General features: G+C 36.0%; 1 protein-coding gene across 5 annotated transcripts in view; it reads left to right on the top strand.

Annotated features, from left to right (window-relative positions):
* Window positions 1-16,021, top strand: part of LOC119078357 (adenylate cyclase type 2) — a 71,970-nt gene that overhangs the window by 51,906 nt on the left and 4,043 nt on the right. For 4 of the 5 annotated variants that reach the window (XM_037185860.1, XM_037185859.1, XM_037185858.1 and 1 more), the window contains exons 10-21: window positions 1,453-1,585; window positions 8,517-8,922; window positions 8,981-9,111; window positions 9,176-9,254; window positions 9,319-9,466; window positions 9,539-9,740; window positions 9,801-9,866; window positions 10,121-10,374; window positions 11,941-12,109; window positions 12,264-12,476; window positions 12,649-12,753; window positions 12,827-12,841. In XM_037185860.1, the coding sequence (XP_037041755.1) occupies window positions 1,453-1,585; window positions 8,517-8,922; window positions 8,981-9,111; window positions 9,176-9,254; window positions 9,319-9,466; window positions 9,539-9,740; window positions 9,801-9,866; window positions 10,121-10,374; window positions 11,941-12,109; window positions 12,264-12,476; window positions 12,649-12,753; window positions 12,827-12,841 (1,921 nt within the window). The remainder of the gene's footprint in view (window positions 1-1,452; window positions 1,586-8,516; window positions 8,923-8,980; window positions 9,112-9,175; window positions 9,255-9,318; window positions 9,467-9,538; window positions 9,741-9,800; window positions 9,867-10,120; window positions 10,375-11,940; window positions 12,110-12,263; window positions 12,477-12,648; window positions 12,754-12,826; window positions 12,842-16,021) is intronic. The other variant, XM_037185861.1, reaches the window with a different exon arrangement.

Genomic DNA, 16,021 nt, shown 5'->3' with positions numbered 1-16,021 from the left:
TAGGGTACCAAGTTAATTTACTTACCGATTCCGTCTCCTTAATGTCTACAATAAAAAAAGAAAATATCACTTCTCAAGGGCCTCAGTGCACTTACACCCTTACCGCCCGTTTACTCTCAAACGAGGGAAAGTTAACTCACTTCACTAAATGTAAAAAATAAAATGTTTCGGGTGACAAAAAGTCTTTTGGTGATTAGTACCTACTTTCTATTAAGAGGGATTCTTTTGAATTTCGACTGGCCGAAATCGGCACTATTTTTTCCGGGACTTTTTTACATATGCCTAGTTAGGCCTTGGTGCCTAGGCCCCAAAACCAGTCTCAGATATTTTTGATCTTCCATACCTGGTTGGTTGGAAGTGGTAAAAAGTCGAAAAATGGGGTTTTGTAGTCCGGATTTCATTTCCGTAAGGTGACGAGGACACGGGCGTGTGTGGGTTCGTTGGAAAGCTGAGGTCAAATACTCCTGGGGCAAATATTAATTTAATAAAATTTGCTGATTATCGGACGAAAATATGACTTCGGCCCTAGCTCTGGAGGTGCCGACCCTACCATGCCCATTTTCGAACTTGACCTTATTTTTGTCGATACCAATCGGGGAAAAAAAGAATTGTGAAAAAAGGTTGTGATTTACTCAAGCTAGAGGGGTCACGGACGGACGGACGGACGGACATTTTTTTTATTGCGGATTCGTCATCTATGAACTGAACATAACCAAATGCTTTGCCCTTACTGTCTGCTTCCAATTCGACGTGTTACAAACGGCATATTAATCTTATAAGCCCCAGTACTTCGTACGGGGCTAAAAAGCATTTTAGCATTAGGAAAATAACTATTGTGTCACCGAGAATGGAAATACGATTGATACTAGATTGAAATGTCCAAAATTTCAAAACGTAATGATATGTCATCTGTTAGCGATAGCAATGAAAAAATACTAATCGTTAATCTGTAGCTAGTGTGGTCTTATATAGTAAGATGTTTGGTAAAACTAATGAAGTTAAAGATTTCGCATCAATCTTTTGAAAATGGATTGGTCGCACGAAGTAACAGACTCAATTATTATACTAGTAACACTGTGATTTTGCATGGTAACTAACCTACCAACTAAGTCCAGAATAAAGTTCAAAAGTACTTATCTGTTAAACTTTCATATGTTTTCGTTGAATCAAAACGTATCACTGCTCAAACAAGCACTTTTCGGATTTTATTATTTTGATTGCAGCAATTTCACAGAATGGTTGTACCATAAATAAAAAAATTTCTACAAAACTACTATCTCACGCTTCGCATATTTATGATTCCATTCACATCCATAATAAACACAATGATCTCGTTTTTCCCATTTGTATCAAATACCCCGAGTATATTATATACAACCGAACAAAGCCATCAAACCATATAAACTTCCACCGAAGTTTTATTTAACTTTTAATATTTCGTATATTTTCCAGCCGTGTGCATATCACAAAAGCTACCCTTGAATATCTCGGTGATAAATTCGAAGTTGAGCCTGGTGGTGGTGCATCGAGAGAAGCATACCTCGCCGACCATAAAGTGGAATCATATCTTATCATTCCACCAAAGGTAAGGAATTTTATTTGTGTATTTATTTGCTCTATTTTCGTTTTATATGGGAAAATCCACTTGAATTGCCGTTGCTCACATATTTATTTAAGTTATGCATTACACCAAATGTATAACACACAGTTTCATTTCCTTCATTTTTATTTACTGTGTCGGTACGGATGTGCACTCTTAAATATCTGAATGGCGTAAACGTGGAGCTGTGACGCAAGTCTTCTGATGACAAATGTTTTGTATGTTCTTCGGTTCCTGTGTGTGTCATCGGAACGCAAATCTTTGCCTCAAACTCTACCTGAAGAAAATTGCGTCTTAAAACAGTAAAAGACAATGTTTTTTCACTGTTATCACCTGTTATCGACAACGACTACAAAAATATATGATAAGCTCTGCTTAATGGTAGCTTTTATAGTAAAATGCATGTTGAAACAAATGAAGTAAAAGATTTTCTGATCAAAAGAAGTAACAGATTCGATTTCGATAATTATGCTGGCGATATGTCTGCGGCTTTGATATCTGAAAGGATATCAATAGGCGGATAGGTTATGTGAGGTCATCTTGAAACTTATAAACAAACTAGTTAAACTACCTAAGCCAAACATTGCTCGTTCAGACTCTTTAGTTTTTTGAGCGCTTGTACTACCCTTGACGATGCATCAGTATGAAACATCACTCAACCAGCACGCATTATAGTGAAATCAAATTGACGTCGAAGACATTATTGTACATGCTGACGCTGAGAGAAGAATCTGGTCATTTCGCAGTTTCACATTTTCATTTAAAATGGATTTAGATTCGTTCCCGGATACTTTCATCTCTTGGTTCCATTTATTTATGGTGATTTATAGTTAATTCCGTAAATTTCTGCTTCCGGTTCATTAACCTACAATTCAACTTTATTTAAAGTCACGTCCTGAGATCTACAAATTTCCAGACGTTACTTTGCTGCGAGGTCATCTCGCACACTTTATCGTCCAGTTCTGTCGATCCGCCTCCGTCCAAATGATATCTTTCCACCCAACCTTAGTCGTCGTCGGCCCCACCGCCTCAACAATCGTAAATTACGTCTTAATATGCATCTGCTATTGACAACGACGATATGATTAAATGATTACCTCTGGTCTGTTCTGCGTTATATTGCAAGACGAATGTTCAATTAATGAAGTAGTAGAATTTGTACCGAAAAGTTTAGAAAATGTTTTGTATGCACAGTCGTAAATTCAATGATAGCACAATGATGCAGTTGCAGCTGATGGGACTGTTAATAGATTTTCATTTTTAAGCCAATTGAAGTACGTTTATCCTGTCACAGACGGCAAGAATATTAACAGTTTTACTATTCAAAATATTCATTTGATCGAAGATATTTGATTTCAGAAATCTTTTACTTCATTTGTTTTGAACATGATTTTTGCTATATAAGGCCTCATCAGTCAGAGATTGTCGTTTATTCTTGCTGTCGTTGTCGATAACAGATGACATGTAAAGATGTGTTGTATCGTTTGCTCGTTTTTCTCCTCTGAATTTGCTCTCCTATAAAAACCCTTGCGTCACATGTTCGGGTACCGTGCGGCCATGGATCCGTTCAATATAAATGATATTGAAAAGCCAATCTGTTCGGCAAAAGTCTAAAAATTCAGACATTTATTTCATGAATTTATTTCCATCAATTTCAGAAAACATAATAATTTGCTGGATGGAAAAATTTCGGTTCTCTGCGCTGAAATTTATCGTCGTTTTTTTCCATCCTTGTATAATATAGAAACATGAAAGAGTCAATGTATTTAAAATTTGAAGATAGTGACTGAAAAGATGGCTATAAAATGTTACATGTTTGGTTTTGGTGTATAACGGGGCAATACATTTATGTTCAACGTTGTAGTAGATCTACTCCTGTCATTAGTATCGTAAAAAAAGGAATCGTGGAAAAATATAAAAAAGTTTTTATTTAAATTTATGTAAAAACATCATACAAGTCGAGTAAATGAACTCCTTTCAAATGATGACTATGGAATAAGAGTACAACAGTACATGAAGCATTGTACTTACACATCCAATTTTTACAAGCTTTCAAATCCACTGAGACAATGCAGATAGGAGAGATGAAGATAGGATGAATCGATTTAATTTTCAGCATATAATCATATTCACACTGTGTATACGAGTATACCCAACGGTTACAATGAAAAATTCACCTCTGACGCTTCTCATTAAATTCAATTCTCGATTTAGATTGGATGTAACACGAAAATGTAATACGATCGACTGGCTGCAGAGCAGACTCCATTTCATTGTTAAATCCTTGCAAATTCCATAACAATATTTTCTGTATCTATATTTAAACCAATTCAATCGTATATAACACCTTCGGTCTCTATGGGGTAGTTGGTTTTATGAGTGCAAAAGCTTTCCCGTAGAGTTTACAGGTCTGTTGATAATTACAGTATTTGAAATGTTTTGCTGCCGAACCCAACAGCTAAAAGAAAGAAAAACGTTGAGATAAAAAGCCGTTCGAACCCAGAAATGTAAACAAATACGGAGAACTAATGCCGGAATTCTTACATAAACCGTTCGTAATTCACGTAATTAATTCAACGTTAAGGCAAAATGATTATACACGCCTTTAAACACCCCTCGTGAAAAACATTTCGATTCAATTAATTTTGTCCTCCCCTAAATCCACAAAAAACATAATCCCTATCACCGAAGTCAAAGTACAATTGCACCTTTCAAAATAAATGATTTCGATGTTTCTTTATCCTTTTATACACCCGGTGTTATAATAATAACACATTCCATCAACTACGGCAGGAGTGGATGGATAGACACCTCACATTGAAAATGTTTCATAAAATTCAATGAACGGTTTTTCTTGTCGTTCATACCGGAGTATTCATTTCGCGAACGTTCCGTTATTCGTTTACATCAGGGAAGATGAGAGGCGAGCGCTGAGTGGATGTGGAAAGTGTCGTGTGAAAAAATGCCACCCCACCCATCCAGCCATATAATACGCGTTTATAGTACCATTGACGGCAATGAAAAACTTTTCCTTTTTATTATATAAAGTGACACGTTGGAAATTTATCGCTTCAATTGCTGCGATTTGACTAATTCAAGAGTTTTCTTTGTTAGAAATGTTTTCTAAGTAAAGGAGCTTTTGTGCTAAGTTCAAGCGAAAAGAAAAACATATTTTCGTCGTATGCTGTGCGAAACTCATAAACAGATTGAAATGAAATCGTCGAGGAAATCTTTGGCATTTTCAATTATTTATTTGGGAGATTTTGTAATTTGGACAGCGTCGTCTTCGGAATAATTGAGCGAATGTTGTCGGGAATGTGGAACGCTTATTAACATTAATGCTTTAGATATAGATTGATCAGGCGTTTTGTAAACCTTTTGCAATATTGAGAAACGTATCATTGAATCTATAACTTATGTTGTTAAAAATATTGGTTTTTGTTTGACACGAAATCTTTTACTTCATTTATTCGACTTCTGCATACATTTTGCTAGCTAAACTGTACACAAACCATAAATCATTGTTTATTTTATTCGTTGATTGTCGATAACAGGTGATTACATGATCGACAAATTTATATATTTTCTCATTCTCATCGACAAGTGTTTCATGATTTTCCCCAAAAATCGTACATTTGGGAGATATGAGCGTTTTAAGTGTGTTCTATGGCAGCAATAACTAGGAAAATATGGCAGATAAAAAGTTCGGTTCAAAGGGGAAGTTATAGAGTTTTGTATTTTAGTTGATACGTGTTTCATGGTTTTTCAAAAAAGTCGAAAATTCTCAAAAAAATCTTCTTACAAAAGAACTGATATCGCCCAAAACCACTTACAGTGGAGGTGTGACGCAGGTCCTTTTATCCACTTATAAAAGAACTGATATCGGTGGGGTGCCGCTTACAGCTTCGACTCATAAAAAGAAAAGCAAAAATTGTACCGAAAAAATTCTAAAAAAAAAATTTACAAAAATTTTGCGTCAGACGTTGGCCTCGACGTTGGCAGATTTTTTTTTTTTTTTTTTAAACATGGAATCATGAAACCATGTTTTGACACCTTTATTGGTATGCTATAGTACAATCTTAACTTATATGTTAATTTATTACTATTGATGACAATTTTACCAACTGTCTCTCTGTAAGAGACAACCAGCCGAACGTGTGCGAGTTTTTCCATTCCATTGATTGGATCTCATTGACGGTAGCATCGTTCACTGCGACATCTGTTTTTCAGCAACCCAGATCTTGACAACATTTTTTTCTTCAACGACATAGCCAAGCACCTTACTATATCGCTTGCTGATTGCTGATTGAAGAGCTCTTTTTTCCCATGATAATTCCTCACTCCCAAGAATTTCTTTTTGAGAATGTCTTCTACGACGTAGCCAAGCACTTTACTAGATCGCTTGCTGACTGCTGACTGAAGAGCTTTTGTTCCCACCATTTGCTGATAGATGGCGAGTGGTGTCTGATGTATTCGCTCGTTGGATTCGTATATCACATAGCATTAATAATTTTTTTATTAATGTGTCAGCGATTTCGAACTCACGAACTTCCAACACAATAATTCAGTGTGAGGCTAACGACTTACACACTGCGCTATTGAGTCGACTACGTTGGCAGATGTTGAGAAAAGTTCTATTAAGAAAATTGTTAAAATTATTAAAATATCCTGAAACAAAGGAAACAACGTGGATAAAAGAAATTGCGTCACTCCTCCACTGTAAGTGGTTTTGGGCGACACAAACAATATTGCCTTAGAACCTTAGTCACTGTAATCTTGGGATACACTGATAGAAAAGTTACCGCGCTGGACGTGTACTGTACGTAGTGGACGTGTAAATTGGCTGACAGACAGCTATTTTTGGATCGAACTTCGGGAACGTTTAGTACACGTGCACTGCGTCAGTAAACGTCCAGTACGTTTGCTCTGGTATCCGAAATAAAATGAAATTTTGATGTACATTTCGTCAAATTTCGTTCTTTTTAATTTTAATTTTTTTATTTTTCGTGTTTTTATTCATTTATATCGTAACTTTTTCTTAGATAAAAAATTTTCTCCATGTTTGGTGCTGGGTTTGAACTGGGGACCTCTTGATCTCAAAGCGGCGTTTCAACCAATGTTGCAATTAAGACATACTACATTGATAGTTGTATTGTGAAGCGTTGGTAGAAGTAGGTAAACGTGGAGCACGTTTGCACACAAAGTACTTATACATGCTATACGTTTACTTACATGACACACATATGAAACTTTGAAAATATTTTTTTTTATTCTAATTAGAACTATGGTATATGACAATGACCTAATATCGAGAATCGTAATCGTAATTCCTTCTTCTTCTTTTTGCGTAATATTTCGATATTTCAACAGTATGAGATTGGAACTCAGGGAATAAAACGTTTTGAAATTTAAATGACTGAATTTAATATTTCTGTTTTTAAGTGAATCCTAAAATCCTGATACAGATACATTCATCTCATGTACGTAAAGGACTTGACATAGTTGCTATTAATATAAAATGCACAGTGTACGAATGTTAACGCACAACAAGTACGATCTTTTGACATCATACTTACCATGCGTATACAAACATCCTAAACGTGTGCTTTTCTCAAACGTGTTGGGCGTATGAGGTAATTTTGCGATGAAGTTACACATACCAAAATTTTACACATGTCCTACGTCGACTACACGCGTGAGATGTATGGCACACATATCGTACGTAAACTTACATACGACAGGTTTGCCATACATACCCGACGCATACTATGCATAACAGAAGTATATCATACATATCCGAAGTACACCGCCAAAATCTTTTTTATCAGTGTACTATTATGTAATGCAAACAAACATCATCAACCAAAATTTAAGATAATTTTCCCAATAATAGTATATTACATCCCTCATTGTAAGTTTGTTATTTTGGCAAGTGTGAAATTTCCGGAACGAGCCGAAGGCGAGTGGAGTAATCACATAAGCCAAAACAATAATTTACAAGCAATTACGTAAGATGTTTATGTGTACGGTAAGTGCACTTTATCGTGCAAAAGCATGTAGAAATGTCTCAATACTGTCGTCCTCGCTGTCGTCAAAAGTAAAAATTTTCAAGAATTTAATTTGATGTCAAGGACGGAACAACGTGGTTTCTATACCCTTCGCACTTTTACAAATTTTCGATGAGTTTGTCCTCAGACAAGTCTTCGTTTGCATACGTAACACATAAACGAATTATATTATACACAATGAATGTAACCAATTTCATTCAAACGAACGAAAAACATTAGAAACAGAATTTATTTACAAAAATAAAACAGAAAATAAATTGAACGAAGAAACAAAGCGAAATTGTTTTCCAGTAATTTTGTAGAGGTATATCTGCCTCCGCGTTCGCTCCGTTCGTTCTCTAATACAAATTTAATCCAATGTATCGAGTCGAGCAGAGGGATTTGTATTTTGTTATTATTTGTTGTTGTCGTTGAGTTAGTTTTGTTTACTTGAGCGAAAAGCTTTTAAGAATAATTTTTTTCTTCTCGAAACGCTCTGGGTTGTATTGTGTCTCGTTGTAGCACGTCAACATGTGTATACTCCGAATCGGATCGAAGTTTTTTCATCTCGAATTTTTTTTGTTTTGTTTGGAGAGTTAGAAATGCGATGAGTGGAAAACACCTTCTTGGTAATGGAAAGTTTTTTGGTTCTCTCAAATGAATAGTTTGACGTCGGACTGTGTGGGGGTATAAAAAACCGTACATGTCGTTAGACGGTTGAGACGACAAAAAAGAAGCCACAATTGCAATTTATTTTGATTAATAGGTCTACTTTCTTGGGAATTGTTGAGTCTCATACACACCCTTGTTCAATCAGTGATAAAATCTTTGATCATCAGATAAAACTCCCCTTGAACTCACTTTTCCAGAAGTCGTCATTAGATCTATCTAAAATCAACGAGAACGACACCAAACCGGACTCCTTATCAGTCAGCAGTAAAATTGTGTCAATAGCTGAGCCAATCGAAAGTCCTAAGTCTCCGTCAGAAGAAATGGTCAAGACTCCCGAAGAAAAATCCAAAAACCAATTAACACCAACCATAACCGAGGAGAACGAGCTGGACGAACCGATAAATAACAATAGCAAATCATCCCTATCATTGCCGGTCGAAGCTCCGCCCAGTGGACCAGTCGAACGAGACCGACGGAAACTGTCTGTCCAGGGTTTGATGGCATTCGCTGAGCGTCGACGATCGTCTAGCACATTTTCGGATATGAGAAAAATGTCTGTGTCGAACGGTGATGGCATTCACGTTCGATCTCCAGGTGGAATTGGTAAATTTCTGTTTCTAATCTTAAGATTTCGTCATTTGTAAAATTTAACGTCAAACAGCCACCCCTGGAGGACCTCCATCTCGATCGCGACCATCTTCGAAAATGACCAAGTACGTTGAATGTTGGGGTGCGGATAAGCCTTTCGCAAACATTACCGATTCGAAAATGGCAAAAAATATTGGCCTAGCGGTACGAGCCACTTGTTTAAATGCAAATCAACGATGACTTTCACAATTTGTTCCCTTTTTTGTAGAGTATCGCAATGATTGAATCGAATTTGTTACCACCGGAACGACGATGCTCCGATTTTAATTGTTTTGGACCACCGACAGGTAAACCGACAAAGGAAAACGTTGCATTCGATTTGTAGAAATTTCATTGTTGTTCGATTTTTAGAACTTCGACCAGTAACAATGTGGTATAGAAATAGTACCATCGAATCACAGTACCGCGAACAGCCAGATCCTCATTTTCGCTTTGATTTAGTTTGCTCGTTTATCATGTTTATATCAATAGGACTGTTACAGTTGATTGTTATCCATGGGTAGTACACACAGCCAGTCTGTGCAATTTCATTTTTCGAATTAAATTATTTTTCTCTCTCACCAAACTTTAGCAATGTTGTCGTGCTTGGATCTACTGGCGCTACGCTTATAGCATTAAGTTTATTTTTATATTTAAGTCATTCACAAATGTCCGAATCATCAGATGTGGGAAACAATGGACCTGGTCAAATCATTGCTTCCAGTCGACCCATCCGGATGGCCATATTCGTAGTGTCAAATTTTCTGATAGCTGCCTGTGCAGTATTCAGCGTGGTATGCCATTTTGTGTTCGGCGGTAAATTCGACTTTAAACTTCAATCGAAATCGTTTCAGATAAATTACGAACGAACAACAAATCTCAATGTTTCATCAAATTCAACAAATCTGCTGAATTCTACGGTGAGTGGTGAACCTTTTTATAAATTTTACCGTTTGACCCTATCAAAATACATAAAGAGATCGAGGCTCTTGACGGCCGTGTAAAATTAGAGCAACCATCAACCTATCTTAAAAGCTCAGAGCTTTCACTTAGCTTGGAAAATTTATAGAAAATCGTTTCTATCGTTATAGAATCGTTTATAAGTTTTCGAAAAAGAAAATAATTCAACTCGAGCCATATACATGCTCAAGCCATTCTCTTTTCCTTTATTCAGGTCGAACAGATGGAAGATCAACTGACTACCGCCAATCCTGATGCTATATTCGTTGATATAGCTTATCCATCGTATAGATCTCAGCCAATCGAGACGGCACCAGTGTACCTCTTTTGCTGTGCTCTGACGCTAGCATCGATTTCGGCTTTTCTCAAAGCTGGCTTTGTGTTCAAATTTATTTCTATGATCATTTGTATAGGCGTGCATAGTGCCGTATTGTGGTCGAGCAATCTGTTTAGAGATTATAACAACAGGTAAGTAACAAACAATAAAATTGTAGTGCGCCGGAATTGAGCGACGAAGTCGCAATTTTACAGCATTAGATAGACAAAAAAGTGTTTCTTATGACCCAAGAAATCTGTTGAGAAGTTGCGAAGCCTCTAAAAATTAAATAGCCTCAATACGAACAACACACACTCTACGGAAAGAAAATTTTCGACTCTGCCGCTATTATCCGTAGAGTGTGTGTTGTTTGTATTGCGGCTATTTACTAAAAATGATTCTCTCTCACTTAAATCTTTCGTTATTAACTGTAACAGTATTATGGTCTACAACGCATTAATCTGTTAATCTATTTGTTGAAAAACAATACGAATGTTTGATACCAAATCTATTACTTCATTCTGTTGGACATATATTTCGTTTTAGACGACTGTATAGGATACATTAAGAGCTTGGTTCCATTTATTTACTACTGTGATTTCTAGTTAATTCCGTCAAGTTCTGCTTCCGGTTCATTTACTTCCAATTCAAGTTTACGTAAAGTCGTCAGGTTTCGTGAGTTCTATCAATTCTACTGGCGTCACATTTTGCAATATGCATCTGCTACCGACAACGACGATATAATTAAATGATACCTCTGGATTGTTCTATGTTATATTGCAAGACGAATGTTCAATTTAATGAAGTAGTAGAATTTGAACCGAAAAGTTTAGAATATGTTTTAAATGCAAAGTAGCAGATTCAATGATGCACTTGCAGCTGATGGGAATGTTAATCGATTTTCATTTTTAGGCCAATTGGAGTACGTTTACCCTATCACAGACCTTAACGTTTAATTAATTACGTTAATTCCGGTCAGGTAAACATTTTGAAGTCAGATTCAGTGCTAATCACATCCAGATAATCTGAGCTTCAGGTTTCAGGTCGACCTGACACCTGATCCGCGCCTTACAATAATTGTAAATTGTTCAATCGTATTTTATGTTGGGATTGACTGTTGTTCCAATTAACTAGATTTCTATCAAAGCTTTGTTTTTATTCATTCTATCTATTCGATTGATCATAACAAAAATTTCTTTCATGAACTCAGCAGTGGGAGACGTTAAAATTGAGCGATAAACATCAACAAAATTGGAATTTCCATTCCATTTTTTGTTAGGCAAATATCAGCCTTCTATAGATTCATCAAATGCATATTTGAAGTCGTTCCTTTTGCATTTTTTCTGAGAAAGGCGTTCTGTGTGTATTGAACTGCCTTACTGTGAATTTACCTTCGAGTTTGAATTTCAATTCAGCATCACATATCCTTCTACTGATGCAGTGAACCATAAAAAGTTCTCCGTTTGAGCATTCTTCAACAAATTTCATGGAAGGCTTCATCGTGCTTCGAAATTCGATTACGGCTATCATGGCAAAATGCATTATGCAAACTAAACCTATGTGCAGGAAAACACATTCCGTACACAAATATTGTTTTGAACGATAATTTCAAACTGAATCGGCTAATAAAAGCATAATTGCATTACCAACATTTATGTAAAGCAACATCACTATCCGACAAACTTAGTTGCAACATTGTTTCCATTTTCGTTTTGCAGTGCAGACTACGGCTTGGCAGTACAAGGGGCGTTGTTCTTAACACTAATTGCAATCGTCCTCCATATATTAGACCGGCAAGGTGACCTGGTTGCACGAACCGATTTCCTATGGAAAGCCAAATTAAAAGTTGAACAAGAAGAAGTTGAAACGATGCGAGGAATCAATAAGGTAACGTAACGACTATATAATGCTAAGCCGTACATACATCTATGTTATGACACACATATGGTAACGCAGTAATAACATAACATCGAATATGAGTGTAGTCCTCTTCCATCATCATAACAATGTCTTGGCTTTTATGTTCCGATTTTATCCTCAGATATTACTCGAAAATATACTGCCGGCTCATGTGGCACAACATTTTTTGCGTAAGGATCGTTCAAATGACTTGTATCATGAAAGTTATTCTTGTGTAGCTGTTATGTTTGCCTCTATCCCCAATTACAAGGAATTTTACGATGAAACAGATGTCAATAAACAAGGGTTGGAATGCTTGCGGCTGTTGAATGAAATAATTTGCGATTTTGATAAGGTAAGGTATTTCTGGTTTTTTTTTCGTTCTTTCTTTTCTCTCACTCTCTCTCTCTTTCATTTTCGTAAGGGGTAAGGGAAGACCAAAAATTCCATGATATAGCCAACAACTTAGCCACAATAATGGCAGTTTTGTTGAGTTTCTAATAAATAAAATGGTTTTTTGGTTTCAGTTGTTATTGAAACCGAAATTCAGTGGCATTGAGAAAATCAAAACTATTGGCAGTACGTATATGACCGCGTCCGGATTGAGACCCGGTAAAGAAGAAGGTGCAATGGTAAGTTGTTCTTTTGTCTTCATTGTGTGTGCAATTTCACTAACAATAAATTTCCATTCTGCTAACTATGAAGATTAAAAATGAGGCGGTAAGCGACTGAAATTCTATTACATCTAGCTTAGTTAGCATTTGTGCACAATGTACCAAGTAAATTATGATGTGGGATGACAACAATAATTAGTTTTAAAAATTTATATCCATGATGCTTAACATCCACTGTCTCTCGGGGATGATACATGAACAATTTTTCATTTTACTCATCGCTGTGTAGATTACTACGTGTTCGTACCAAGTAGTTCGACAAACTGAACAAAATAAAACAAATTATCATCTGCGTTTAACGGCATCTCTCCGCTGATTTAAATAATCTTAAAATGCAGACGAGACAAGCAACATTAATTTATCAACATTTTAGGGTCGTGGTGATTGTTGATGTCGTTAAAATGTGGTTTCAGTCATTCTATATGCTACAGACGAGATTTTACTTCTTCTCTTTTTTCTACATTTTTTATTGTAACCAATTAGAGAGTGTGTTGTAGACGCGTTCGAAGTGTTAGGGCTATTTAGTCTATTTAAAATCTAGAATTTGGAACACTTGGATTCGATGGAATACGGTGTCTTAGTCAGAACATAATCCAAGGATGATGCGGGAAAATAGATAAAGTAAGAAATTATACAGTTTTTCTTGCTTTTTAGTCAATGGCCACTGTTGTACAAACCCAGTTTTCTTAAAAACTAAATAATTTGTTTCGCCTTGTCAGTACCTTTCATTTGACATACCGGACACCATTTTTGATGGAAAACCTCCGGAGATATGCTTGAAAAACTGGTGAAAAACAGATAAATTGGGAAGATCGAGTTCGTCGATCAGTAAGTTATAGGCGAGAAAGCGAGCGAAACAGCGTGTTCTACTTATTTTCCCAGTTAGTTTTTCAACAGTTTTTCAAGCATATCTCTGAATGCTCAAAAATCGTATGCGATATGTCAAATGAAAGGTATCGACAACACGAATCAAAATATCTAATTTTTAAGAAAATCGAGTTTGTACAACAGTAGCTATTTTCGACAAAGCAAGCAAAACTGCATATTTTCATACTTTTCCCCTTCTGCCGCACCTTCATTGGGAATTCATTTCCTAACTGTAAAAACATTTCAAATTTATTAGAAGTTAGTAGAGGCATATTAACAGTTTTACTATCTAATCTATTACTTCATTCGATCGAAGATTTTCAGAGATTGATCTCAGAAATCTTTTACTTCATTTGTTTTGAACAAGATTTTTTGCTATAGACTTCATTAGTTAGAGCTTGTCGTTTATGTTGGCAGAGGTTGATACTGGTCAGATATCATTAGATAACTGGACTCCCAATGAAACACAACTTTGCACTTCCAGTGTTTATTGAGAAGTGACTTAAAGCAATTTTCTTCTTAACTAGGGTTACTTGATCGTCTAATTCATTTCGACTACTAGACCTATGTTATTATCAAGTGATCCAACAGTTTATTCTTGCTGTCGTTGTCGATAACAGATGACAGCCGTCTGTAACAGGTTAATTTTCGCATGAGGAGGCAATAAACCAGAATACGTTGGATGTAATTCATTGACTTGGACACAAGTTTGTGAAACTCGCATATTTACTCGTGTGTTTTTAAGCAACGTGCTTTGTAACAGTAAATTTCGACAAGTGTAGAGTTTGTATATCCGAGCCGAAGGTGAAGCTTGTTGCTTAAAAACACACTAGTGAGTTTGCTCGTATTACAAAATTGTGTCCTTGTGTAATGAACTACTTTCGCAGCATCCAACGTAATCTGCTATTTGTCTTCATTGTTTACTCCAAACGAACTGGAAGTTCAAAGGGTGTACATTGTTTTCTGAAAAGTCAGTTCGCACAGGCAACAAAATTTCATTGAAACTTTCTTCTGATTCGATGTTTCATGTTTCTTTACGTTTTTAAACCCGTAAATATTATTCCCTTAAGGCCCTGTCATACGGAAATGACAGGACAGTTTCCCGAAAAAATTCAAAGAAACTCACCTCTTATGAATATCAAATTTATTTATTTATATTGATGCGACAAAAAAGACTGCTCACAATAGTGGCGCAGCCAGTAAAAAATCGATCTTTTCATATATAAAAAAAAAAATTACAATAAATAAAAATCATCAATTTTCTTCTTCCCTAATGTTCCCAAAATGCAAGCGGCATTTCCACATTGTATCGCGATTGATAATCTTTGTAAAAGATAATCTTTCGATTTAGCTTCACCAGTTGCTTTTTTCATTAAAGAACCCAATTTGTCTATGAATTTCTTCTCACCTCTTATGCTTTCCATTGTATTTAGGCATAGTCTTTTTAGGTCGCCAAGCCATATTTGAACACTAAAACACTTTTTACTCGATGCAAAAACAATTTTTTTTTATTTTGTCGCGACAAAAACGTAGAAAGTATTTCGACACAACTGTGACACTCCGCTGTTATAAGTACTAGAATGAATGTTTGCTGTGTTCATTCAAAAAAGTGTCGGACATTTCAACGATGGTAGACATTTATTAAGATTGTAGCCCACTTCTTTAGTAAGCTAACAAGACTTCGCTGAGTCTAATTATGTCACCTCTTTGAATGAAAATATCGGCTGAGGTCGAATAATTCTCAGCTGAGCTCTAATAATTCACCGCTGAACTTTGACAAACCTCTAACGAGCTTTAATAATTCTCCGTCAGGCCTTAACACGTTTTACTAAGGCAATGAAGCTAAGCGAACACTCAATAAGCATCTTCGAATACCTAATAAGTGTTCGCTATGATTTATTAAAACTCCACTTAGCTTTGGTAGATCTCCGCTGTTAATTGAGTGTCTGGCTAGCTCTATTAAGCCTTACTACAACTTGCTTAAACCTAACGGACGCTTCCCCAAGCCAAGCGGAGAATTACTAGACCTCAGCGAAGGTTTGTGAAAGCTCCGCCGATATTTTTATTCTGAGAGTTGACATAATTAGACTTAGCGGAGTCTTGTTAGCTTACTAAAGAAGTGTGAAATTTGAACGAACACTTATTTATGCTCAGCGCAGTCTTACGAGATATTAAAATTTTAATAAATGTTCTCTTATTGATGAAATAATGTCCGCTGAGGTCTCGTAAAGCTTTGAAAAATGGTCTGTGAGCATTATTAAATGCAAACGTTACCTTTTGTCAACTGTTTTATTATTTTTATAAAATGTCCGACACTTTTTTGAATGAAAATATTTTACCGCCGAAGTGAACACAGCAA

The sequence above is a fragment of the Bradysia coprophila genome, unplaced genomic scaffold, assembly GCF_014529535.1.
Source record: "Bradysia coprophila strain Holo2 unplaced genomic scaffold, BU_Bcop_v1 contig_248, whole genome shotgun sequence".
In the NCBI taxonomy this organism is placed as follows: domain Eukaryota; kingdom Metazoa; phylum Arthropoda; class Insecta; order Diptera; family Sciaridae; genus Bradysia; species Bradysia coprophila.
This window is presented reverse-complemented; position numbering and strand designations above follow the sequence as displayed.